At 43.0% G+C, this 27031-nt stretch overlaps 1 protein-coding gene across 4 annotated transcripts in view; it reads left to right on the forward strand.

Moving 5' to 3' along the window:
- MGT10 (magnesium (Mg) transporter 10) overlaps positions 1 to 27031 on the forward strand; it is a 69221-nt gene that overhangs the window by 34017 nt on the left and 8173 nt on the right. For all 4 annotated transcript variants that reach the window (XR_015541569.1, XM_087379561.1, XM_087379560.1 and 1 more), the window contains exons 10-11: positions 18672 to 18752; positions 18871 to 18953. Coding sequence is in view for 3 of the 4 variants with exons in the window: in XM_087379561.1 (XP_087235687.1) it covers positions 18672 to 18752; positions 18871 to 18953 (164 nt within the window). In the remaining variant the exon portion in view is untranslated. The remainder of the gene's footprint in view (positions 1 to 18671; positions 18753 to 18870; positions 18954 to 27031) is intronic.

Here is a 27031-nt window from a genome sequence, read left to right on the forward strand (position 1 = left end):
GGTATCTCCTCCACCCTCTCCGTGTGAACTACCCTGGACGGTCAGAACCACTCTCGTGGGTCCCACTAAATCGCCCGAAGGGGGCAGCCTTGCCAAAGCCAGAGTCGCGACCGGGGGACCTCTTGGTCTTGGATGCTGGGAGGGTCAATAAACCATGACTTGCCTAGACGGCCCACTATCGTGATCAGCTGCCATTGTAGTGAAACCAGTGAATCCTTTGAGTACAATCACAAGCAATTGGATTGCAATGAAGTGCGTCCCCTATCCATCCTCAACCGTTGGTTTTGAACCAATCTACTAAGCCTTGAAGACCAGCGATAGAAATTTGGAGCTGTTGGCTGCTGAAAAGACTTTTGTTGAAGTGCGAGTTGAAGCTGACATCCCCTCAGGACTACAACAATGTCTCGGACTTGTTTGGGATGGTTTTTGGCCTCTACTAAGCCCTTCTCTCCCTCTCTTTTCTTAGCAGCTGCCTCTGCATAGTGTAATGAAGGGGAAAAAGGGGAGGGACTAAATAAGTCTCCATCCACTTCCTACTATGTACTTTTTGATGTGACATCTAATCCTATCTACTACCTCCTTCCTCCTACATAGGTGACTTAGGAACACCCCTCCCCCCCGCCCCCCCAAAAAAGAAAAGAAAGAGGATAAAAAGTTCACTTTTCAGCCTCTTTTAGGGGCCTTTCACAGCCCATTTGGAGCCATTTTGGCCCATTTCGAAGCTTCTTTGACGACCTTTCTTCCGAGCCTCTCCATTGACATTTTCGTGTTTCCACGCACTATCTCAGGTGCTCATTATGCAGGGTTTTGCTATCCATTTCTCCTTGCCTACATTCGAGCTCCTCTCTCTAGAGCCAGTCACCATGCCACCGAAGCGTGCCCCTCGTGACATATTGCATGACAGTGATGAGGTTGCTCATCAGTATGAGCAAGTGCCTGCCATGGTGGTTGCATCCATTGGTGGTACAGTGGTTCCTTCCACTCAGCTTCTTTCTCCTGCATCTCGGGAAGCGCAGGCAGCGCAAGCAGCGCCGCAGACAGAGTTTTTGGATGCCCTTTCCTCTATGCTCCAGGGTGCTATCCGACAGATAGGACATGAATTTCAGCCAGCAGCTTACCACAGCCATGGCTATGCAGGATACGGCTCTTGTCCAGATGGGACAGCAGATTGGTCAGCAGATCACATCTGCCATTGCTATGTAGGATAAGGTTAAGCAGCTCGCACCCGAGCAAGGGGACCATTCAGATAGTCAGAATGTTTTGTCTGCTCTACAGGGGTTTTATGGCAAATGCCCGTCATGCCTATGAGCATCAATCTTCTGGACCATTGCATGTGCCCTAGCATGGGGATTATTGATAAGGACTCTATCTCTACTGAAAGAAACTCTATTGCTTTTTAGACACAGATCACGGGCGATGGCATTTGTATTTTCCTCCCAGCCTAAACTCGTAGATCACATATATTCTAATTCATAATCCTTTTTCTTCCTTATGCCTATCTTCGAGACCCTCATTTCCCTAGATAGTTCTCTTTGCCAAATGTCATCATTTAAGCCTCTCCACTTTGTGCACCTTTTTACCCCTCTCTTGGGACACATTTAAAACCACTTGCCCCTTGGCATTATTGCACATTTAGGTACACCTAGGCCTTAGCACTCAGAACTACCTAGTCAATGCCATTTCACCCTCACCTAGGACCTTGGCAGTTACTTCTCTTGACCATTTCATTTACGCACATTAACTATTACAAAAGTTGGTCCTCTAAGAGAAAATGCCCACCAATCTTTCCGAGGTCATGCTATCTCGGCTAGAGCATAACATTCCTTCCCTCTTCAAGCATCAGCGTCCTCGATGATGAAATCTGGAAATACTCTCCGTAACTGGTATACGGATTCCCAGGTAGCTTCAGATAGAGGCTGACCATGCCATGCAACCAACACCGTGGGTATCTTCCGATTTCGTATTTGCATTGTTCCTCGGTCCAGGATTCTTGTTGGCTTGCGCCTTGCAATATCCTCTATCTCCTGAAACAAAACCACACCTTCGATTGGTGAGTCACCTGTATGCAAAAATTTCTTTAAGCGCGAAACATGAAAAACCGGGTGCACCTTACACCCTTGTGGCAATTCTAATTTATAGGCTACACTGCCTATTCTCTTTAGAATTAACCACGGCCCACAGTATCGAGGTGATAACTTAGCACACTCTCCTGAAGTCAACGACTTCGAGTGCGAAGGAACTTTGAGAAAAACTTTTTCCCCTTCCTTAAATACTCTTATAGACCGGTTTTCATCTGCATACACCTTGGCTCTATCCATAGCCTGGCGGATATTAGCTCTCGCAAGTGCTAGCATCTCCCGCATCTGAACTGCAAAGTTCGCGGCACTAGGCACTTTCTGAGGTACTCCAACTATAGTCGGATTGACTGGTCTATAACCATAGTTCAGCTCAAACGGACTGAACCCGGTAGATGAATGTTTTCTATCATTGTAGGCAAACTCCAACAATGGCAACCACTTGTCCCACGTATGTTGCCTCAATGACACATATGCCCTCAGCATATCCTCTAAGGTCTGGTTGACTCTCTCCGTCTGACCATCCGTCTCAGGATGATCCCCACTACTCATTCCCAACTCAGTCCTTAGTGTCTCAAATACCGCTGTCCAAAAATGACCGGTAAATCTGACATCTCTGACTGACACTATGGATCTAGGCAATCCATGCGGACGAAATATATGTCTAATGAACAATCCGCCACTTGCGGGGCACTAACAGACTCTCTAGTCGGAATGAAGTGAGCCATCTTGGTTAGACGATCAACCACCACAAGGATAGAATCATACCCTCCTTGTGTTGTAGGCAGTCCTACAATAAAGTCCATGGAAATGCTCTCCCACTTACTTAGTGGTACTTCTAAGGGCTGTAAAAGTCCGGGTGGCTTCACCCGCTTGGCCTTGCTTACCTGACACGAGAAACACCGTGTCACATATTCATGAATATGCTTTTTCATCTTTGGCCAAAAGAAATCTCGCTTCACGAGATCATATGTCTTCTCGACTCCTGGATGTCCCGCACACGGGCTATCATGGCACTGTCGAATGACTCTCTGCCTGAGATAATTCTGACTAGGTACTACAAGCTTGCCATTTCTAACTAGCATACCATCCCTTATGGTATATCTTGCATAAGTTTGGCCTTTTTTGGATGCCAGGTCATCCTTTTCATTTTCCTCGGGTTTTAACACATGAGCTTTAGGCCACAAGCTCTGGACAAACTCGTCCACTTTTTGAGTTTCTCTTATCTCGGTCATTAGAGCACTCTCTAATACCGTGAAACTCAGGTTGTGCATAATGCGAGACAACGCATCAGCAACCTTATTGTCTTTTCCTCTTCGGTACCGAATCGTTAAATTAAACTCCTGCATGAGCTCTGCCCACCTAGCTTGGCGGCCCCTCAAGTCAGGCTGTTTACAAAAAATGTTTCAGAGTATCATGATCTACATCCACATAAAACTCTGAACCATACAAATAATGCCTCCATGTTTTCAAAGCATGGATAACAGCATACAACTCCAATTCATGAGTTGGCCAATTTCTTTGAGAGGGAGAAAGCTTCTTGCTTTCAAAGGCTACTGGCCTTCCCTCTTGAAGGAGAACTGCTCCTACCGCAATGCCACTTGCATCGGTTTCTAGGAACAACGGTTTCTGGGGATCAACTATCTTTAACACCGGTCCTGAGACCACAGCTTGTTTTATGGTGTTAAAACTTTCTTGTTGATTCTGTCCCCAAATAAAAGGTACTTTATCTGAGGTCAGATCAGTCAATGGCGATACTATTCCGGAATATCCTTTGATATGCCTTCTATAAAACTGGACAAATCCCAAGAATGATCGCAACGCGGTCAGACTCCGAGGGATTGGCCAAGTTAGTATCGCAGCCACTTTCTTCGGATCCATTTCTACCCCCTGTGGAGTAATTATGAACCCTAAATATTCAAGCCTAACCATACACAGTATAGTTTTCTTCTTATTCACATAAAGACTGGCTTTCCTCAAAGTACTGAACACTATTCTTAAGTGTTCACGATGCTCAGTAACACTTTTACTGAATATCAGGATATCGTCAATAAAATGCATTACGAACTTTCCGATATACGGACGTAGTAAATCGTTCATAAGCATGACGAAGGTCGCTGGAGCATTGGTAAGTCCAAAGGGCATTACCAAAAACTCATAATGACCAAACCTGCTTCTGAAAGCGGTTTTATGCACATCCTCGGCTCTAATCCGGATTTGATGGTAGCCACACTTAAGATCTATCTTGCTAAAAATCACGGCTCCATGTAATGCATCTAACAAATCATCAATCCGAGCCATCGGATATCTATGCTTAACAATGATATTATTCAATGCTTTGTAATCTATACAGAGGCGAAACGTATCATCCTTTTTCTTCTTTAATATCACTGGCGAAGCAAAAGGTGAGAAACTTGGTTGAATCTGCCCCAACTTGAGGTATTCTTCCAGTTGTCTACGTACCTCCGCCTCTTCAGCAAAACTCATTCTATAGGAGGTCTATTTACAGGTTCTACCCCCGGGATCAGTTCAATCTTATGTTGAACTTTCCGCTCTGGAGGTAACCCATAAGGTAGTTCATCCCTAAAACATTCAGAGAACTCCTCTGTTATAAGATTAGCTAGCTTGGCCATCTCACCACTTTGCGTAACATCAGTGCTAGCCGAAGAATCATCAACCGGCTCTACCGATGCTGTGCAAAGGAATAAAAACTCTACTAGAGCTTTTCTGATTTCCATCACGGAAACCAACGGTCCCTAAGGTATATCTTTTTCACCTCGCAAGACATAAAGCACATCATTCATCTTGAATTGATATACGTGCTTTTTCCAATCAACGGCTGGATTCTTCCTAGAATGCCACGACATACCCAGGGCTATATCTGCATGAGCAAGCTTGGTCATTTCAAAATCAAGCTTCTCAGCATAGTCCTGAATCCGAAGCTCCAACTGGGTAACCCTTTGGTCCCATACTTCAGTTGAGCTTCCATCTACCATTCTGACTGTATACGCATAGTCAGATGGGCTTGTTTTTAATTTCAGCCTCTTCACGAGCTTGGAGTTAATCACATTGTGAGTTGATGCCGAGTCAAACAACACAATGACATCATGACTGGCCACTTGCCCTTCCATTTTAATTAACTCTGTATCATTAAAGGCCGTATACCCCGTTGCTGCGGGCTTAGATAGGATGTTATCAGGTGCACTCGTCACTAACTTAGCAACAGACACACATAACAAACAAGGTACTAACCTCTGAGAAGGTCCCGCGAGTTGCATCTGCATATGTTCCGCATTGGGACTCTCCTGCATTTCCACGTCGCATTCGGATATTATCATATTAGCCGTGTGACGGTCTTTATTCAGTGGACAATCCTTCCACTGATGTCGCTGAAGGCAGCCGAAGCACAATCCTTCTTTTCTAGCTTTCTCTTTTGTAGAAACGTCAATACGTATCCCGTTTTTATGAAACGGCAACTGTGCAAACAGAAAACGCCTGTGCCAGATTAACGCCGTGCTAGTGACGGCTGATCTATTTGACGGACTAATTCTTCACTGAATCATTAAGCAGAATACTCCATTGACATCCCATTATACGCTGTTCAGCCAAATCCTCTTGTGCGTAGTTTGTTCCGATAAGCGCTTGTCAACGTGATAACCTGTCCACGTGCTTCAGTCCCCTGCGCAGCGTCCTAGCACACACAAACTGCCGATTCGAATATGGGTCATGCCCCCTTCTGCCTCAAGCGATGGCCTGATAGAAAACCATTCCGACACTTGACTGACAGTCGTCCTTTAGCGATGCAACGGGTTACGACCAAATCTCACGAGCAGATTTCGTGCGCCATATTCTTCATGTGCGCCTGTCACAACCCCGACTACCTCCCTTCGCAGGTCCCAATTCAATTCACGGCTTAATCCGTCTCAGACTGCGCCGTCAATCTTCTAGAATCGCTCACTACATGAGCTCTGATACCAACTGATAAGGACTGTATCTCTACTGAAAGAAACTCTATTGCTTTTTAGACACAGATCACGGGCGATGGCATTTGTATTTTCCTCCCAGCCTAAACTCGTAGATCACAGATATTCTAATTCATAATCCTTTTTCTTCCTCATGCCTATCTACGAGACCCTCATTTTCCTAGATAGTTCTCTTTGCCAAATGTCATCATTTAAGCCTCTCCACTTGGTGCACCTTTTTACCCCTCTCTTGGGGCACATTTAAAACCACTTGCCCCTTGGCATTATTGCACATTTAGGTACACCTAGGCCTTAGCACTCAGAACTACCTAGTCAATGCCATTTCACCCTCACCTAGGACCTTGGCAGTTACTTCTCTTGACCATTTCATTTACGCACATTAACTATTACAAAAGTTGGTCCTCTAAGAGAAAATGCCCACCGATCTTTTCGAGGTCATGCTATCTCAGCTAGAGCATAACAATTATCTGGACTTAGATGATGCATTTTCTGTGCCAGAGAGCACCTTCTTGCAGGATATCAGGCCATCTTTTGGCTCACAGCTTTCTGCATCTATGCAGGCTAAGCTGTCTCTTTTGGGCCGACCCGTTGGTGTGCACCCAGTTAGTGCTTCTTTCACCTCACCAGCGAGTATGCCTGGAGTTGGCTTTGGTTTATATGGCAGCCCACTCCTCTGGGAGAGAGGTCAGTCCTCTTCTCAGCCCTTTGGCATGCCATCATTTCGAAGAGATGCATCTGGCAGAGAGACCCAGCCCGGGGTTCATGCACCTATCGCTCCGCCAGCAAGCACATATAGCCAGATGCAGCCAGTGCATCAGGTGGTATCAGCTACTACATAGCAAGGAGTTAGTGGTGGGCAGCAAGACAATTTTGATGACATGTTGGCAGATTCTTTGCATGCATACAAGGCCCTACCTGAGGCCATCAAACTTGAGATGTCATTCTCTGATTATGTGAACCTCAAGCGTGATGATGTCCGCACTTCTGGAGGTTACACACACAAGAATTATGCAGCCAAGGATATCAAGGACAAACTCACAGTGCATAAGTTTAAAGGGGACACTCGCACTCCCAATGCGTTGGAGGAGTGGCTCACGAAGCTGAAAGACTATTTTCACTTCTACCCCAAGTCTGAGGAGGAGCGCATCATTCTTGCGGGTATGCATATGCAGGACTATGCCCACACATGGTGGCGATACATGAGGGATTTGCCTCAGAGACCAACCACTTGAAGGGGTTTCAAAGAATTGATGGTCACTACATTTGTACCCCACTTGTCTTGTATCAATACTTGGCTGAATTTTATGCCTTGTCATAGACTGGTACGGTCCAAGAGTACTTTTGGAGGCTTTCCCTATTTGTGCAGGACGTATGTGAAAAGGGAAAGCTGTTGCGTTTCATCCATGGGTTAAGTCCTTCTCTTGCTGCAGATGTGAAGGCACATAACCCTCAAACAATTGAGCGTGCAGCCCAATTGGCAGAGGTATTTGAGCCCAAATATGCCAGCAAATAGAAGATGATAGCGGGCAGCGCATATGGGAATGCAAATGAGGCTGAGAAGGAGCCTAAAGTGACTGATTGGAATGAAAGAAAGTCAGCAGCAGCACCATTTCCGAGGTTTCCCACAGTTACAGGCAGCAAGATGCCATACGCTAAGCCATATAGGTCATTTGTTGCTAAACTAGGAGCTACGCCAAGTGTTGGGATTGAAAAATCAGAATTTAAACAACACACTAGGGCTATTATGGACAGCAGAAAGAGGGGAAATATATGCTTTAATTGTGGTGAGAAGTGGACTCCTAAGCATTGGGAAGTTTGCAAAATGCGTAACATTGGTATTGCAAAACTCAGCATGATTATTGAGATATCGGACGATGAGGATTTGATGGATGCTTCTGAGACTTTGGATGCCCCTCATGATGATTCAGAGGGTGCACAAATCGTGGAAGAAGCTCGGAGCCACGAAGGGGGCTGATTTCCCCTTTGATCCTGGTGGTGCTAATGAACATAATATGCATGGTATACAATCCGATGACACTCAGCCCACATGTAACACGCGAGCCCGTTGGCCTAAAGTCTTTCATGTGGAGCATTAGGTTGCTATGCCTTTTCTTGCGCGAGAGGATGCGAATGGTAATGCTCTTGTGGACGAGGAGGAGATCTATTGGGATGCGCAACAAACAATTTATGCTATCTCTTCTCATGCATTGATGGGTGCTAAAAGTGCTGAAACTATTAGATTGAAAGGACAAATTAATGGCAGGACTGTTCACATGCTTGTGGACAGCGGTAGCACTCATAGTTTCATCAATTCACAGTTTCATCAATTCACAGAAGGTGGGACTGATCGCTACTAAGATTGATCATGGGCTGAAAGTAGAGGTGGCAAATGGACAGCATTTGGTCAGTAAATTTTGTTGCCAAGATGCAGGGATCAAGCTCTCTGAGGATTATGAATTTGCTGGGGATCTCTTTGGCATTGGATATGGGCCCAATAGATGCTGTCCTGGGCTGCAATTGGCTGAAATCTTTGGGTAAAATCAGCATGGATTTAAATGCCCTATCACTTAGCTTTGTCCACAAGGGTAGAACTGTAGCATTGCATGGCATTGCCACTCCTAAGTTGCAGGTCATTTCAGCAAGGCAGTTAGCCATAGAGCTCAAGAAGGAGCATGCTCTCTACGCATTGAATGTATTAGTATCTCAGGGGGGTAGCATTCTCCATGTTGAGGATTGTGATATGCAGGAGTTGCTATTGGAGTTTGCTGATGTATTTGCTGATATGCCATCCCAATTGCCTCCCAAGAGGGATGTGGTTCATGCCATTATTCTAGAACCTGGCAGTGAGCCCATAAACAAAGCCCCATATCGTCTCTCTAAGGTTGAGTGGAAGGAAGTGGCAGTACAGGTGCGGGAATTGCTTGAGAAGAACTTTCATAGCACTTCTCCTTTTGCCTCTTTGGTGCTTTTGGTGAAGAAGAAGGATGGATCATACCGCGTGTGCATTGATTACAGGGATCTAAATAAGTCCACTATCAAGAATAGGTTCCAATCCCTAGGATAGATGACTTGTTGGATGAACTCAAGGGTGCTCAGTTTTTCACGAAGATAGATTTGAGGTCTGGTTACCATCAAATCAGGGTGAAAGAAGGAGATGAGCACAAGACAGCCTTCCGCACAGAACGGGGCTTGTATGAATTGAAGGTGATGCCTTTTGGATTGACTAATGCACCGGCCACCTTTCAGGAACTAATGAACAAGATATTGCAGCCACTTCTTTTCAGATGCGTGCTTGTTTTCTTTGATGATATCCTCATTTACAGCAAGGATAGACAAGAGCACATTAAGCATGTGAAGTAAGTGCTGGAAATTTTGAGGATGCATTAGCTTTATGCAAAGGCCAGCAAATGCACTTTTATGGCAAATGAGGTTGCGTACCTGGGGCATATTGTGAGTAGACATGGCATTCGAGTGGATCTTGAAAAAGTGAAATGCATCAAAGATTGGCCATAGCCACAAAATCCCACCCAATTGAGAGGATTTTTAGGTCTTGCTTCCTTCTACAGGCGCTTTATTTGCAAATTTTCCAAGAGGGCAGCTTCTCTTACTGACCTCTTGAAGAAGGATGCTTTTGGGTGGTCAAGGGAAGCTCAATGCAGCTTTGAAGACCTGAAATTTGCTCTCACTCATGCACCTGTCTTGGTACGCCCTGATTTTTCGCGTCCTTTCATTGTGGAGGCAGATGCCAGTGGCAAAGGATTGGGGGCTGTTCTGAGGTAGGAACACGGGGTAATAGCCTTTGAAAGCAGGAGTTTGATGCCAAAGAACTCAATTTCCATGTTTATGATCAAGAGATGGTGGCTATCTTGCATGCTTTCAAGAAATGGCACCACTATTTGTATGGAAGTAAAATTAAGGTAAAAACATATCATAGGATACTCAGATTCTTCCTCACCCAGCCAAATTTGTCATATAAGTAGAAGAGGTTGTTGGTTGCAGTCCAATTCTATGATTTTGACATTGAGTACAGAAAAGGGAAGGAAAATGTGGTTGCAGATGCCTTGTCCAGCATGTGGGCTTGCAATTTGTTTGCTATCTCTACCATATATCAAGAGTGGATTCATGGCATTCAAGAAGAGTATATGCAGAATTCTAAAGCAGCTCACATATTTTCAGATTTGCAGAAGCCTTCTAGTCAGGGTCATCCGGATTTCAAATTGCATAATGGCTGTTGTGGTGCCAAGACATGATTTATTTAGTGCCAAAATCAAAACACCGCCAGCTGGTTTTGCAAGAAATGCACTCTTCTCCCATGGCTGGACATTCAGGTATCACTAAAACATTTGAAAGAATCAAGCAGAGCTTTACCTGGGAAGGCATGTGGAGAGATGTGGTTAAATATCAGGCTGAATGCTTGCCTTGCCAACAAAATAAAGTGGGCAGCAAGTTACCCGCAGGCCTCTTGCAGCCATTACCCATTCCAAAGGGCTAATGGACACACATAGCAATGGATTTCATAACAGGATTGCCTTCTACAGAGAGGGGATGGGACATCATCTTTGTTGTGGTGGATAGAATGACAAAACAGGCCCATTACATACCCACTAAGACCCGGTATTCAGCATCACAGGTTGCTTGGCAATTCATTGAACATGTCTTTAAGCATCATGGTTTCCCTTAGGAAATTGTCAGTGACAGAGATGCAAAGTTTATGGGTCACTTTTGGCAGGAGATATTTACAGCAGTGGGTACTTTACTCACACCTAGCACTGCTCACCATCTTGAGACTGATGGACAGTTAGAAAGGGTGAAAAAATGGGTGGAGGAATATTTGAGGCATTTTTGACATGATACTCAGAAGTCTTGGGATAAATGGTTGTCACTTGCTGATTTTTGCTACAACAGTACCAAGCATCTCTCCATTGGCATGAGCCTGTCTGAGGCAATGTACGGATGCAAGGTCGGGATGCCTATGACTTGGAGAGGATGGATGCCCTTCTGCAGTTGGCAAAAAGGAATATGCAGGATGCCCAAGCCAAGCAGAAGAAATATGCGGATGAACGCAGTAGATATTTGTCTTGGGGGAGATTATGCGCATTTGCGTCTCCATAAGAACTGTTATGCCTCGCTGAAAGGTAATACCAACACAAAGCTTGCTCATGGTATTATGGTCCTTACAGAATCATCCGCAAGGTTGGAGAGGTAGCATATCAATTGGAGCTACCCAGTACCTCCAAGATCCATGATGTTGTCCATGTATCTTTGCTGAAACCACATGTTGGACAGCATGTCGATGTTCTTCCAGAGTTGCCACCTATGGATGAAGAGGGCCACATCCTCTATGTCCTGGAGCGCATTGTGGGTTTCAGAGACCACGTACTCCAGACCAGGCCTACGTAGAGTATCTTATCAAGTGGCGGGGACTTCCTGAGGATGAAAATTCATGGCAGCCAGAAAGCATTGTCCAGGACCACCCCTATCTCCTACCGGATTGATTAGTAATTGCTGTTTGCTGCACTTTTGGACAACCACGCTATGGAATTTTGAGGGCAAAATTCTATGGGAAGGGATGGCTGTAATGAAGGTGAAAAAGGGCCAAGTTAGAGGTCCTTTAGGTGGAAAATATGGAGGGACTATGTAAGTGGATGTCCAAATTTGTCCCTACCCCTTTTCTACACACAGCAAACCAGTTTGCTCTCTCTCTCTTTTTCCCTCATCTACTTGCTGAATTCACTATCTTTTGGCTCCCTCTTCTCTCTCCTACGATGGTTGAAGAAACTCGCGTGTGCGAGGAGGCTCAAGCAGTGTACCTCCCCTTAAGAGCCCGAGGGAGAAGGTGAGGCTTGCAAGGAAGCAATATGGCTTACTCGGCTGGTGGGAGATTTGGGCATTACAGGAGATATGCCAGTTTTGCATTGTGATAGTCAGAGTGCTATCATGTTGGCAAAGAATCCGGTCTTTCATCAGAAGACCAAGCACATAGATGTGAAATATCATTTCATCAGGGAGGTATTGGAAGACAAGCGACTTGAGCTTGTGAAAGTGCATACTGATGATAATCCTGCAGATTTGCTCACTAAGAGCTTGCCTATAGAGCGGTTTGCACATTGCCGCCACATCATGGGATTAGGATGAGACCATTCTTATTTTATGGTCTTTTATACAGTAACTGTATATTGCTGTAATTTTTATTCTTTTCTCCCCTTAGGCACATTGGCCTTTAGGAGGGAGGTTGTTGGGGTAAAGGCACATTGCCACCCCTTTATTAAAGATATGACACCTATGACTGTCTTAAGACAGTCATAGGGTGAAAAACCTAATCCTAATAAAACCTATGAGTTTGTGGTGTGGCTCATCACTTCACACCCGCATCTTTTGTGTCACCACTCTCTCTCACTCTCTCCCCCTTGTACTTCTCCCTCTTACCTTCCCTCTCAGGATATGCTATTGGGTTTAATTTAGCACAACGAGCCAAGAGTGAAGCTCTTGGAATGGGTTTTAGTGTGCAAAAATTTCGACACTATTTAGCTAGGAAACTCATTCATCTTTTATGTTGATCATTAGGCTTTGCTTTATTTTGATCAATAAACAGTGATCTGAGGACAATTGGTATGTTGGATGTTGTTGCTGCAAGAGTTTAATTTTAAAATTATACATAAACCGGGTAAATCTCATGGAGGAGTAGAGGGTTTATCCTAGTTACCAGCAGCAGATGATGTGAAAGGAGTTGCTACTGAATTGCCAAATGCTCATTTGTTTGCAATAGATTTGACATAAATTGAGTATGATGGAATGCTACACTATGTGTCACAAGGGACTTTTTCCGAGCACCTGTCCAAAGATAAGCGTGGGTACCTTGAAGGCCTGGAAGTACAGCTTAATTGGTGGTCAACTATACCGCCAAGGTACAGATGCAGCCATATGTTGCCACATGAACAAGCTATTGTAGTGACTGAGGCACACACTGGGCGAGCTGGAGGTCACTCTAGTGGCGAGCTCACTGCTTGAAAGTAGGCATGACTGTGGTGAGTACCTTGTTTAGGATGCACATACTCACTGTGTGGGGTGTAATGTCTGTCAAAGAACATGACGTTTTTGCAAGATCACATGCCACTACAGTCAAGTCAGCCATGGGAAGCATTTCAATGATGGGGTTCATATTACACGGGTCCTTTAAACGAATACAGCTCAATATACATAGAATAAATATATTACGGCAGCCATAGATTATGCTACTAAATGGGTAGAAGTGAAAGCTTTGAGAGAGAACTTGGCTCGTACCGCAACTTAGTTTCTCTTTGAAAATATACTTTGCAGATATGGTTGTCCGATTGAGTCCATTAGTGATCAAGGAACTTTTTCTATGAATGATGTCTTTGAGTTGTTGACAAAGGCATTTATGGTCATACATTGAGTTGCCATAGCTTACAATCCATGGTGCAATGGACAGGCCGTGTCACTCCCAAATGCCGAGATTGGGATACCAAGTTGCATGCTGGACTATGGGCTTATCACACAACCTATAAGGTCACCGCTAACCTAACACCTTTTCGAATGGCATTTGGTTTAGAGGCAGTATACCATTTTGGAGTTTCTAGCCTCGAGTCTCCGAGCAGCAGCTGAACATCAACTTGGGAAACCAGAAGAAATCAAGACACGATTACCATAGCTAGTCGAGCTGGATGAGCTACGCATCCGAGCGACTTGGTCACAATGGGTCATTCAAAGGAGAAAAAAAGTGTGGCATGATGGGCACATTGTTCTGAAGAATCTTAAGAAAGGCGGTACAATGCCAAGATAGGACCATTGAAAATCAATCTTAAGCTTGGATTGAATAGATCCTACAAGCTGGTTGAACTTTTTGATAACGGCACACTACAACTCGAAGATTTACAAGGGCAAGTGATTCCGTAGTTGTTCAATGGAAGCCGAGTGAAGCCATACCGAGCGTTGACTTGTCTGGTTACAGCATGTAGACCTGGAATAGATGAGGAATTAACACGTGGTACAAGGTTCTCAATCTCACCTTAAGTGAGGATGATCATGGAGTGGACACGGAGAGTATTTTAGCCAAGGTGTCACATGCATCATGAATGTTGGCGGCACATCCCCGATGCATGTGGTCTCAAAGAGCACTTCAAATCTTTTATTAGTGTATTTCCAGCTCTTTGCACCTTCGTTGTCCTTCACAGCTTTCTATTGTTCCTTTTATCCTCCATATTTCCATCACCACTTCTTTCATGTTTGCCATGGCTTCATCCCATTCCCTCCCCCCCCCCCCCCCCCCCTTTTCTTCCACTGAGCATGAAGAGAGACTTGCTAAATGCCAGAAGATCACACTCAAGATGTTGGGCCCTCATGTCATTCTGCAGCCAGAAATGACGAAGAAGATGCTTAAAAGTAATGATCAGCGTGCATTCGCTAGCCTTCCATGGCAAGAAGTTTGGAATGCAGAGACCGCTAAAGAACCTGCTCGAGTCATATGACGGCGGAGACACACAATATCACTATCAACGGAAGACATTTCATCTTGATAAGTGGCTTTATGCTAAAGTCTTCCAAATTCCTCCTATCAGTAGCTCCAAAACTACCTCCGTAGAGCAATATTAAATCAAATTGTAATCATACCTTGGCCTACAATGGCCAATCTTCCCGTTTACTTCTCTCAGCTATTGCGACTTCTTGAACACTTGCTCGGCCCATGGTTGACGCACACGATCATGTTACCATTCGATATTAGTGTGGTACTAGACATACATCCCATTGTACGTTCAATGCACACAAAAAAGATAGAGATTTTAGATTTTAGAGTAGGTATATATACAAGCTTTTAAAGTGTGTTGAAACACAAACATGTTACATAGGTGCTTGATGGAGATGAAAATGGAGAGGGAGAGAGATGGAGATGCTTGCTGAGACATGGAAGGGGAGATAGCTTGAGCCTTGTCACTTGATGGAGATGGAGTGGGGAGACTCAAGAGTCAAGAGGTAGATGCTTAGGGTGAGATCATAGGGGGTTGAAATGAAACTTGATCATAAGGGGTTGAAATGAAACTTTGCCATTTGGGCCCAAAATCAGTTTGGCACCACCACCACCACCAACAAAACAAAAAAACAAAAAAAAAGGCATGGATTGTACTGGATAGTATGGAACTTACAGGATGCCGTATACGTCAAACGAAGGCAACCTTGGTTTGGCTCTACCATCACCGAGGCTCACATGGTGTGTAGACCTTAAATTGAAAAGTGGATGGACCTTCCATCCAGTGTATATTGCTACCAACCACATTTTGAAGATACGGGCTGGTATCATCGGCCAGAGTTAAGTTGGGTGGTACGGAACTGGATCGAAGCATGGTGCAACTATTCGGAGCAAGTGTCCATTGATATTAGTGGGCTCTACCCTTGGTCTCTAGAGCCACTAATGCCACCATCGTCGCCACGTAGAGAGCCGGAGTGTGAGGACCAAGCCTTACCCATCAGTACTTTTGAAGCCCTCCGCACACCAACCTCCATTGCCTCTGTAACAATAGCGCCCAACGCCCAAACAAAGAAGACTTCCTTTTGTGCCTCGCCAACGATAGCCCTTCAACAAACCTCCGACATTAGAGAAGAGGCTCATTCGGGAGCCACACTAGTAGCTGTGAGATCAGAGTAGAAGTAAAGTCAAGGCGAGACTTTGACCTTGGGTTATCTCGATGATCTAGGGTTGAGACCATGCATGCAAGATAGGTCAGCCACCATGCATGCATAACTCGGATAGAGACCATTTAGAAGGCAAGTAATCAACATTGACAGTTTGAGCTATGCGACCTCAAATCACAGGAAAGGCCAATTTAGGCCAACATAGAGAAGCGAACCAGCAGTAGCGGTCCAACATATTCCGAGGTCCTTAATAGGGAGGCGGCATCCTCAACCGCTTGAATTTGTAGGTACTCAGGAAGTGAGTCTGAGGTACGACACACAAGACTCATTCGTGTGCTGTGATCCTCTAGTTTTGTCTTGTTAGAATCTGCATAGGCCAGCGAGAGTCGAGTCCAGCTACTCTTAGTGAGAGTTGAGCCTCAGCCGAGGCGGAGCAACGGAGAGTTTGAGCATTGAGTCTGCAACCACGACTGCTTGTAATTGAGTGGTTCTTTATTGAATACAAGTATTGTTTTGCTGTCAATATGCTTTTTTCATTTCTACATATTTGTATTCATAGTAACGCTTGTTTCGCCCACACAGCACAAACCCGGTTGTCACATACTCTTGACATCTATTCTGCAACCCAAGCATTGTGATCATCCTGTAGAACAAGAAGTTCTTGCAAAATCTGTGCACACACCCAAGTCCGAGCACTGGGTCATGGGTTAACGAGGGGTAAGAAAAAGACCGTCAACAAGGGCCCTTCAAGCTTCCACACCATTGTAGATCAGCTTTCTTTTTCCAAATGTTAGGGCTCAAACTCATGAGTTAATCATTGGATGAGAGTGACATGTGTGCTAAGTGTTGTGTACTTGTAAAAGCACAAGTTTTGTCTATGTTCGAGTTGATATTTAGAAAGCATGAACTATTTTGAATAGATCTCTCTAGGTGCATGCACCTTTGTCTCTACATCTTGAAGCCTCTAGGCTATTGTCATAGCTAGATTGAACTGGAATGAGTCATACTCATCATTATGTGCATGCTCTGGAGAGATAGTACCACCACCATGGCAACGGGCATAATGGTAGCGGGTGCCTGGGACACATGTATGCAATAGTACCATAAAGGTTTTTGGCAACGAACACGAGGCACATCATCAACCACTACATAGGATAGTTTGGTGCCATTGAATTTAACTTCAGCTCCAAGCATCCTAAATAAATCATTGTTGGCCATTGCTTTCCAGCTATAAAGCAAAATCCCTGTTTAAATAAAATTGCCTCTGCACAGTCAGAGATTCCGTACTGTACGGACAGTGTGGACTGTATGACCTTTACTGACAATACTGAGTAAAGTGGACAGCACGGACATATTTGGTACGGATAGATATGGACAGTACTGATAGCCTGCCTGTGGTAACATAAACATTTTCCAAGACTGGCTGGGACTTGTGGGTAGTACAATCGAAGCTGGGCAATGTGGCTATACTAGCCATGAAATGAAGACCTTCCTCCAGACGTGATGCCTCCAAAGAAGATGGTGGGTTTCAAAGTAGAAAGGGGGTGTGTCTGTTGCAGGCCAAAGTCACCAAAATGGCAGCGTTTCCAGTTGCTGACGATTGCTCCTTGAACAGTAAGCGATTATTGAGCAGCGAATTTTGACAGTGCCTGCTGGTGACGATTGCAACAATGATCTGCACACATTTTGGGTGACGAGCAGCACCAGAAAATGGGGGATGACCTACAGCAAATGTGCAACGATGATCTGCAACAAATGGGCGACTAACTGTAGCCTTTCAAATCTGACCACAGCCTGCAATCTGAAACAAACCAGCAGTCAGAGCCGGCAGGTCAAACTTAGTCGACCTGCACGTGGGGGCTGAGATGGGAGCAGATTCTACCACCCTGGGCACTCATAGGCTATATGGCCTATCTTGGGACTAAGTGTCCTAAATGTCCTAATTCTAGATAGGACTAACAGTACTAACAACATTAAACATCCTAAAGGGACTAAATCTAGCCTACAAGGCTCTTACTAGGTAAAATGTGGACTGCTTTCTCAGGATATGCATGACAACATTGCTCTGAAAGAGCCTGAACCACAACTTACATGGGGAGCAAGAACACACATCTAGAAGTTTGAGGACCTATACACTGGGTGTCTCCCAACACATGCAAAGGACACTGTGGCAACAAAGGGAATTAGGTGTGGGGTGCTGAGCGAATGTAAGAACTTCCCTGAGCTCCTGTCATCCCTGGAATAATTAGTGATAAGAAGGGAAGGCCGCTTAAAAGATGCGATTTCCTACTAGACTGAGGAAAAGAAAGGAAATATGGAATCGTTATCGGCTTGTATCATGTGTTGAGGCCTTATTGATCTAAGGGAAAGGCCAGGTAGCCACCAAAGTGACTTGTATCCTGAGCATGGGTGGTCTGTTGTCCCTCAAGTGGTCTAAGGTTTGAACGGAGAACTAGATGTGAACTATGAACTGCAATCTCCAAAAGTTCGATGGAATAGTCTGCTACTAGGAGGCATATTACAATCCAATTCTGTATTACTGCATGAGGGTCTTTCAAACCAAACATTTTGCAACGTCCCAGTCTCTATGGACAGAGCTTCCATATTTGCTTTTCTCTCCTAAATGTTGTGATTCAAAGTAGCATTTTGTCCTGGTGGTCCCCCAGGGAACTTATTGCAGAGCATCTGCAGTTGCTTCAGCTCAGTTCCTAGCATTCATAAGTACTGTGTTTCAACAGCCTAAGCACATGAACAACCTAAGCACATGGGTTATAAAAACTTAGCAGATATATGAATCGGAGATAGTTTGGAGTGGTGTGAAGTTGGACAGCACAAATGTATCAAAAGCTATGCAGGTTTACATATTGGAGGCGGCGTTGCTGATAAAGCCCCTAGCTCTTGCTCTCCTTGGGATGTTGCTTGAGTGGGACCTTTGTATCTACTGACATTGTCTTTTGCTCTCAATTAGGTGTGAATCTTGCCATGGTCAAGCTGAGAGACTTCTTGATTCAGCAAAGGAAATGGAGGATTCAATTGCTGTTAATCTCAGGTTTGCAATCTTATGAATAACCACAATGAGATAATTGTTTGAGTATGCCTGGAGGGCCTTGTTATTTTGTGGAAGCTCTTGAGACTCCAAGTTTTTGTGTCTTGATTAATTGTTTTAGTTCAAGGCGACTAGAGGTTAGTCGGCTGGAGCTCCTTCTTCAAGTGGGCACATTTTGTTCTGCGCTTGGTGCCCTGATTGCAGGTATATCAATCTTTTCCAATTTGCAGATTGCTACCTTTCATAATTGCTTTTAAGAAGAATGGACTAAGAGAAGTTTGTATAAGCTCTTCCTAGGAGTGTTTGCCTTTGTTGTATCCATGTATGATTTCTCTCTTAGGCAATTTGTTTGGAGTAAGCATTAGAGTAAATGAGCAGAAAGCATTTATCCAGCATAACATGTATCTGTTTGTTTTGCATGGGGAGTTGTTATGTGGTTCCGTGAGCATATAGATGCATTTGTATGCTTGCTCATATGATGTTTTTCAGATACATATATGTTTATGTATGCATGTACACGATAATTTGAATAAGTTTTTGTGCACATGGCCATACACATTCAGGCTTACATGAATATCGATAGCAATGTTTACCAATTTACATTTACTGTACAGATATGTTCTCATATATGTTTTTTCCTCATGCATTGCATGATGTACTCCCGCATTTGAGCTTGCTCTCGCGGTGTTCATTCATACTTAATGAAATAATTTTCTTGGGAAAAAAAAAATGTTATGTGCAAGCAGGTATATTGTATATATGTGTGCTTCTTATGCTTGCATGCATAATACCTGTCTGCAGCTGTTCTGTTATGAGTCATGATGTATACATTAGAAAGGTGTAAAGCTTACCGAGCACTTATTTCATTAAAAAGGGACATGGGCTTCATTGTCCGCTTTTTATCACAGACCCTGCACATTCCATCTTCCCTAGGATTTTGCAAACTATCTTTATAGCACTTAGTGGCAAGCTGCAAATATATTTCCTGTAGAAGCTCAAAGAATCCTACTTTGAATACAGCCTCGGTCTTGCTACATATGGCTCAGCAACCTCATGCAGTACCACATCCACATATGCAGCGTTAGGTCAATCAGGGCACATACCCTCACTCTGCTCTTTATAAACCTCATACTGAGTAGGCAGTTCAAGCTTAGTCTGCAGTTTCTTCCAACATGTAAGTGCTGCACAAAATTGCATTTAATGAGATGCTTCTTGGAAATTGGATCTATTAATATGATGCATGCCAAGATGCAGTTGCCGCTATAAGGATGGCCCCATTCAACATAAGACTGGTTGATCACACCAAAATGGAACCTTTGGGAATTGAAGATCGTAATAGTTGGTAGGTTTACTCTTCAATTCAGGATAGTAAATCTTCCCAAAGGATCAAGGGACAAAAATAGTTGGAGTTAGGTTCATTCTGCAATTCATTGTACTAGATCTCCCCAAAGGATCAAGGGAGTACCAAATACTATTGGGAAAGACCATGATTAAGAGAAGCATTGGTACTCCATGATCGGGGCATAGATAAGCTCACTATCCAGAGAAACCACAATCAAAGCAAATTTGACAACAAGCAAAATCAAATCCACCACCACGAAACATCACTGTAAAGAGGGCCCAATTCGAATTCTCCACCCATCCACGATTCATCGAGTGCTCCCCTTACCTTCATCCGTGAATTCTCTCTTGAGTTCCTTGTCCTTCCTTCCTTTTTTTGGAGCTTTTCTCTAGAATCTCCCCTGAACCCAATGCATGACATGTGGATCCCTTTTTTGCCAAGTGTCCTTTTAAAGGACCTTAACCTTTTGACCCCTCTTGGCATCCTTCTATAATGCTAGGCATTAATTCGCGTGTCCACTGTTGCATTGTCGAGCCCTCTGGCTTCCCACTTCACCATATCCACACTCCCGGGATTATGGCTGACGTAACATTCCCTTCCCCTTAAGAATGGTTTACGTCCTCGAAAACAAAATTGGGAAACCTCCTTTGGAGACTGCTTACCCTTTCCCATGTTGAACTCTCTTCAGATTTATCTTTCCACTTAACCAGACATTCTTGCCATATAGTATGTCGCGTTCTTTTTATTTGTTTATCTAAAATTCTTTCTGGTTCATGTGGTAAAGATGCAGGTTCAATGAGTTCAACTAGGACTTCATTTTCAATGAGATTATCATCATCTCCTAATTTTCTTTTTAGTCTACTAACTGGATGTACTCTACATCCCTCAGGTAAGGCTAATTTGTAAGCAAGCTCTCCGATCCTCTTAAGTATTGTGAACGGTCCACAATACCTAGGAGACAACTTTAGACATTTACCTGTTTTTAGAGATTTTGAAGATTCAGGTACCTTAAGGTAGACTTTCTCATTTACTTTAAACTCCAACTTTCTACGGTGGGGATTTGCATAACTTTGTGCTCTATCTTGAGCTCTTCTTATGCTATCTTTAGCTAACTTAAGCGTTTGATTCATATCCTCAAGAAAGTCTTTGGCCGCTTGAACCTTCTCTTTTTCGAGTCCCACTGTCATTGGGGCTCTTGGTTGAAATCCATACATCATCATGAATGGACTGAAACCTGTAGCTGAATGTTTGGCACTGTTATATGCAAATTCTAATATGGGCAAATACTGTTCCCAATTAGTTTGCCATTTACTTACATATGCTCGAAGCATATTCTCAACGATCTGATTGACCCTTTCAGTTTGACCATCACTCTGTGAACGATCCGTGGTGCTTATATTCAATGAAGTTTCTAACCTTTTGAACACATCCCTCAAAAAATGGCTGTTAAATTTGCTATCCCGGTCACTAACAATACCGGCTGGTAGCCCATACAGTCTATAGATATGTTCCACAAATAGTCTTGCTAATTCTGGAGTTTTAACATCTTCATTGACAGGAATAAAATGAGCCATCTTGGTCAACCGATCCACAATCAGAGTTGTGCCTCCTCTGTGTCCTTGGTAACCCCACAATGAAATCCATGGAGTTGCTTTTCCATTTGCCAGATGGAATCTCCAATGGGTGTAGGAGACCTCCTACCTTAAGGCATTCAGCCTTATTGACCTAGCATTTTTGGCACTTTAATACATAATCTTGGACGTCCTTACCTATTCCAGGCCAAACGAATTGTCTTTTCAGAAGCACATATGTCTTCTGAATTCCCGGGTGTCCAACACTCGGACTATCATGACATTCAAAAAGGATTTGGCGCCTAATGTCATTATCATCCGGGACACATACTCTACCCTTGTAGAGCATGTAGCCATCTTCAAAAGTATATTTTCTCTACTTGAGTCCTTTATCAACAACCTGTGGTAAGTCGCCATTTCCATGCGACTCCTCAGTGAAAGCCTCTTGATTAGTTGGATCTCTATTTTTAATTGCTTTCCATATTTCAGAGAAGTGAGGATCAAACTCACATTTCTCCTTTAAGGACTCTAGGAAATCATTTTGAAATTGAGTAAAACTCAATTACTTAACAATTGGCATTTGGCTAAGAGAGTCTGCTACCACATTAAACTTCCCTTTCCTATATGTCAGTTATATATCAAACTCTTGCATTAACTCAGCCCATTTGGCTTTTCTACCTTTAAGCTCTGGTTGATTACAAATCCACTTAATGCTCTCCTAATCAAAGATGATCTCAAATTTTGCACCATATAAATAGTGCCTCCACTTTTTTAAAGCATATACTATAGCATATAGTTCCTTCTCATATGCCGAGTAATTCTGTTGGGCATGATCTAACTTTTTGCTTTCAAAAGCTACTGGTCAATCTTTTTGTATAAGTACCGCCCCAATAACAAAATCATTGGCATCTGTCTCAACCACGAATGGTTCATTGGGATCCACTACTTTTAAGACAGGAGTTGCGGCTATAGCTATCTTTAATTTCTTAAAACTTCTCTTTTGAGGTTGAAGGTGCTTCCCTTCCCCTTAAGCTGGTCCGTCATCGGAACAACAATCTTAGCGTAATCTTGGATGAATCTCCTATAGAATCCTGACAAACCTAAGAATATATGTAATTCTTCTAGATTTGTAGGATGTGGCCATTCCAATATGGCCCTTACTTTGTTAGGATCCATACGATCCCTTTCTTGGGATATTATATGTCCCAAGTATTTCACTTCTTTTGCAAAGAATTCACATTTGGATTCTTTAGCAAAGAGTGAATTATCACTAAGCAATTGGAACACTTTTCGCAAATGTTCCAAATGCTTTTTCCTAGTTTTACTATAAATAAGGATATTATCTAAAAATACTATAGCAAATTTTCCTAAATATGGCCTTAAGACACTATTCATAAGTGTCATGAAAGTTGCTGGAGCATTTGTTAATCCAAATGGCATTGCTTTAAATTGATAATGCCCATACCTAGTACGAAATGATGTCTTAGGGACATCCTCTTCCCTAATTCGTACTTGGTGATATCATGATCTTAAATCAATTTTAGTAAAGTATTTTGCCCCTTACAATTGATCAAAGAGCTCATCAATGCGAGGCATGGGATACTTATTTTTTATGGTGATTTTATTTAGTGCTCGGTAATCTATGCATAAACGCATAGTACCATCTTTTTTCTTTACCAGTAAAACTGGTGCAGACCAAGGTGAGCTACTTGGTTGGATTTGTCCTTTCCTAAGATATTCCGTTAACTGTCTTTCGACCTCATGTTCCTCTGTTTGACTAAGCCTATATGGGGGATTGCAAACATGGGTAGATCCAGGAATGAAATCTATTTTATGATCTACTTCTCTCTCAGGAGGTAAACCACCAGGTAAATCAGACGGAAAAACATCTTTAAAATTAAATCATTGAAAGAAGATTTATACTTTTTAACATTTTCAAAAACAACATTACTTCTTTCCGATGCAGAAGACATAAAATCACCAATAAAAGTAAGTTCACAAAGATATACCTCGCATTCTTCTTGGTGTAGTAGTCGTTCCAATTCCATTGAACAAATAAGAGGAGAGTTAGGCACATCGTGTTCTCCTTGAATCTGGAAGACTCTACTCTCTTTTTCAAACATAATGGAGTTATTAAGATAACTCCTTTGTAAGCTATGCCCAAGACTATATAGCCATTCTCGACCAAGCATTACATCTGTTCGGTTGAGATGCATGATTTGGAAATCCAAGGCATCTTGATAGCCTTGAATATCCACCTCTACACCATATATCATGGTGTCCCAAACTTTTTTATCACTGCCCTTCGTCAAAGAGACTACATATTTATGGGCACTGGGACTCTCAGGCAATTTTAATTACTTAACTAACGAGTAGTTTAAGAAATTATGTGTTGCACTATCATCGACCATCGCTCTTACTCTTTGCCTCTTAATTTTTCCATGTATCCTCATTAAATCATGAGGACCAATGGTGGGCTGCCACATTGCCGATGATAGACAACGCATGTGGGTGCTATCCTCATGATAGACTTCTACCTCAGCGTACTTTTCAGTACCATTAAGCGGCAACACTTGCACCGCATGCACTTGTTTTTGTGGAGGTCTATTTGGGACTTTAGTTCCCGCCGGTTTATTTTTAGGGCAGTTCCAAGCAGCATGGTCTTTGTCCAAACATTTGAAGCAAAGATTTTCTTGCCTGGCTCTTTCATAATCCTCTTTCTTCAAGAGCGAATAATTTTGTGTTTGAGGTTTCTTAGGTGGTGCCTGAGGAACTTCCTTCTTAAAGTGCTTCTTTCTTTTCAAATTGGGAAATTTATTGAACTTTGGAATAAAACTTGTTTGCTCCGAAGTTCCAACTCTGAATTTTCCTGTTGTATCATCGTATATTTGGGCATACTTAATGGCTTCCTCGAAGGTTTTAGGAGAATTTCTTTTCACCTCAATCTTATAAGTGTCTTTGAGACCTCTCATGAAACCCCTTATGTTTTGGAATTCATGAATTCCCTTCAGATTAAGGACTGTCTTCCTATAGTTCGCTATGTACTGGAGCGTTTTTACCCATAGTGCAATTGTCCCAAGCCTCCCACACTCTTTCTAATTCATTTTCCGGTAAAAACTCTTTTAGGAAGGCTTGTTTAAACTCAGTCCAATATCTAGGAATTCTATCATTCTCCCTGAGGCTCATCCACCATTTATAAGCTTTATTTCCAAGGGAAAGACTTGCTTCCACAACTTGATTTTTAGGGGGTGTATTCTTGAGTCGATGGAAGTCTTACCATTTTTGCAAGAACGTATTAATCGCATCTTTATTACGCTCCTTTTCTTCCCCATTGAAAATTGGCGGTTTTAAGTCCTTGAGGATGTTCGAGGTTCCTCTAAGTCGAGAGGTGGACCTCTTAACTTGATTAGGAGGAATCGGTGATTTTTCAGTAACAGATACCGATTGAGAATCGGCTATCTTAGTTATAGCTTCAGCTAGGGTTTTTAGTGTTTCACTGATAACCCCTAATTGTGTTTCTATATTTTGCATTCGAGTTTCAAGTTTAGTGAATTCCGCATACGGAATTTCATAATCACTGTAATCAATATCCTCCATTTCCACATTATCCTCTTGCGTTTCAGTTTGTACTTTCTCATGTGTTTCCTCTCCAACTATTGCTTTCCCCTTTCTAGCCCTTTCCTCAGCCTCCCTAATCATATCATCCCCCGGAGTTGTCATTTCAAAGACATTTTTTTTCCAGAAATTAAAGCGAAACGCTTTATGTCAGAGAGAAAAATGTAGTGCCCACTTCCCTGATATTTGTTCGAAGCGTTGGATATATCTTCGAAGTCGATGTGCTTTTCTTTGATTGTTGATCTCGCCTTCGCTTTCCTCGAACTCGATTCTCAAAATCTTCTTTTAATTCCGACCTCTTCCGCTTTCTTCTATCTCAAAGTCCTCGCTTCGATCTTCTTCTTTGAATTCGGTGAGGCTAAGAAGGATTAGAACACCTTGGGACCTTGGAAGGGAAGCTTAGAATGTAGAAAGGGTGTAGAGAGGGGTAAAAAAGAAAGGGATGACGTGGCTTTTTCTAAAGGTCAAAAGACCTTAGATGATGTGGCACGTCACGATGTCTTGCGCCTTTGGCTCTGATACCAATGAAACATCACTGTAAAGAGGGCCCAATTCGAATTCTCCACCCATCCACGATTCGTCGAGTGCTCCCCTTACCTTCATCCGTGAATTCTCTCTTGAGTTCCTTGTCCTTCCTTCCTTTTTTTGTAGCTTTTCTCTAGAATCTCCCCTGAACCCAGTGCATGACATGTGGACCCCTTTTTTGCCAAGTGTCCTTTCAAAGGACCTTAATCTTTTGACCCCTCTTGGCATTCTTCTATAATGCTAGGCATTAATTCGCATGTCCACCGTTGCACTGTCGAGCTCTCTGGCTTCCCACTTCACCATATCCACACTCCCAGGATTATGGCTGACGTAACAATATATCAAATGTCATTGGTGTTTAAGACATTACTTAGGATAGAGGCTGGCATTTGGCCAATGCTTAAGGTAATCAAAGCACACAACTGATGTCATTCTATGTTAAGATTGATTCAAATAGAGTTTGGTGAGATTTGATGTCCTGGCAGGTGTACGCGAGGCCTCAGAAAGTTGTCGCACCCATGCACATTAGGAGAAGGGTTAACCCATGATCAAGTAACCAGCTAAGGTAGTTAAGGATTTATAACCACCTTGAAGAGAAGAAAAGGGTAAGAATCAGAGGGGATGAACAGCAAGAAATACTCAGAGGAGGAATGGGATGAAGAAGTAACAAAAGTAGGAAATATGGTGGAGAGAAATTAAAGCTCGGGAAAACAAGGGCATGAGGAAGAAAACCCAAGAGAATGAGAAACATATAAAGAAAAGGAAGGAAGAAAGAAGAATCAAAGACAGAGGAAAACCAGATAACAACAGGAAGAAGGGCAGGTGCTACTTCCATGGAAATATTTACATGAGAAGAACAGCAGGGAGTTGGAGAAGCCACAAAGAGCAGCAGTGGCAGCAGTGCAGAGAGGAAGGGGAGGTTGCATACTTGTGTTACATTATTGTTATTGATTTTGTCCTTCATCTTCCAGGAAAATCTGAAGCTTACTGATTTAATATTGATACCGAAGTTAAACCATTAAATAACTATCAACTATTAGTGTAGCAGCTCAGTTCTGCCCACCTTAACCACTTTTCACGCCTAAAAGCTATTGTTTAAAAAAGAAAAGGTGTCAGGTGTCTTTGAACTGATTTTTTATTAAATGTACTCTCCTTATTTGAATTTGATTTGCTCTCCATTTTAACAATCATTACTTATGTTCTCACTCGCTGGGTCTGCATATTAAGTT

This window comes from Dipteris shenzhenensis, chromosome 9 (genome assembly GCF_047967505.1).
Source record: "Dipteris shenzhenensis isolate YYH24624 ecotype China chromosome 9, Dip_SZ_1.0, whole genome shotgun sequence".
Classification (NCBI taxonomy): Eukaryota; Viridiplantae; Streptophyta; class Polypodiopsida; order Gleicheniales; family Dipteridaceae; genus Dipteris; species Dipteris shenzhenensis.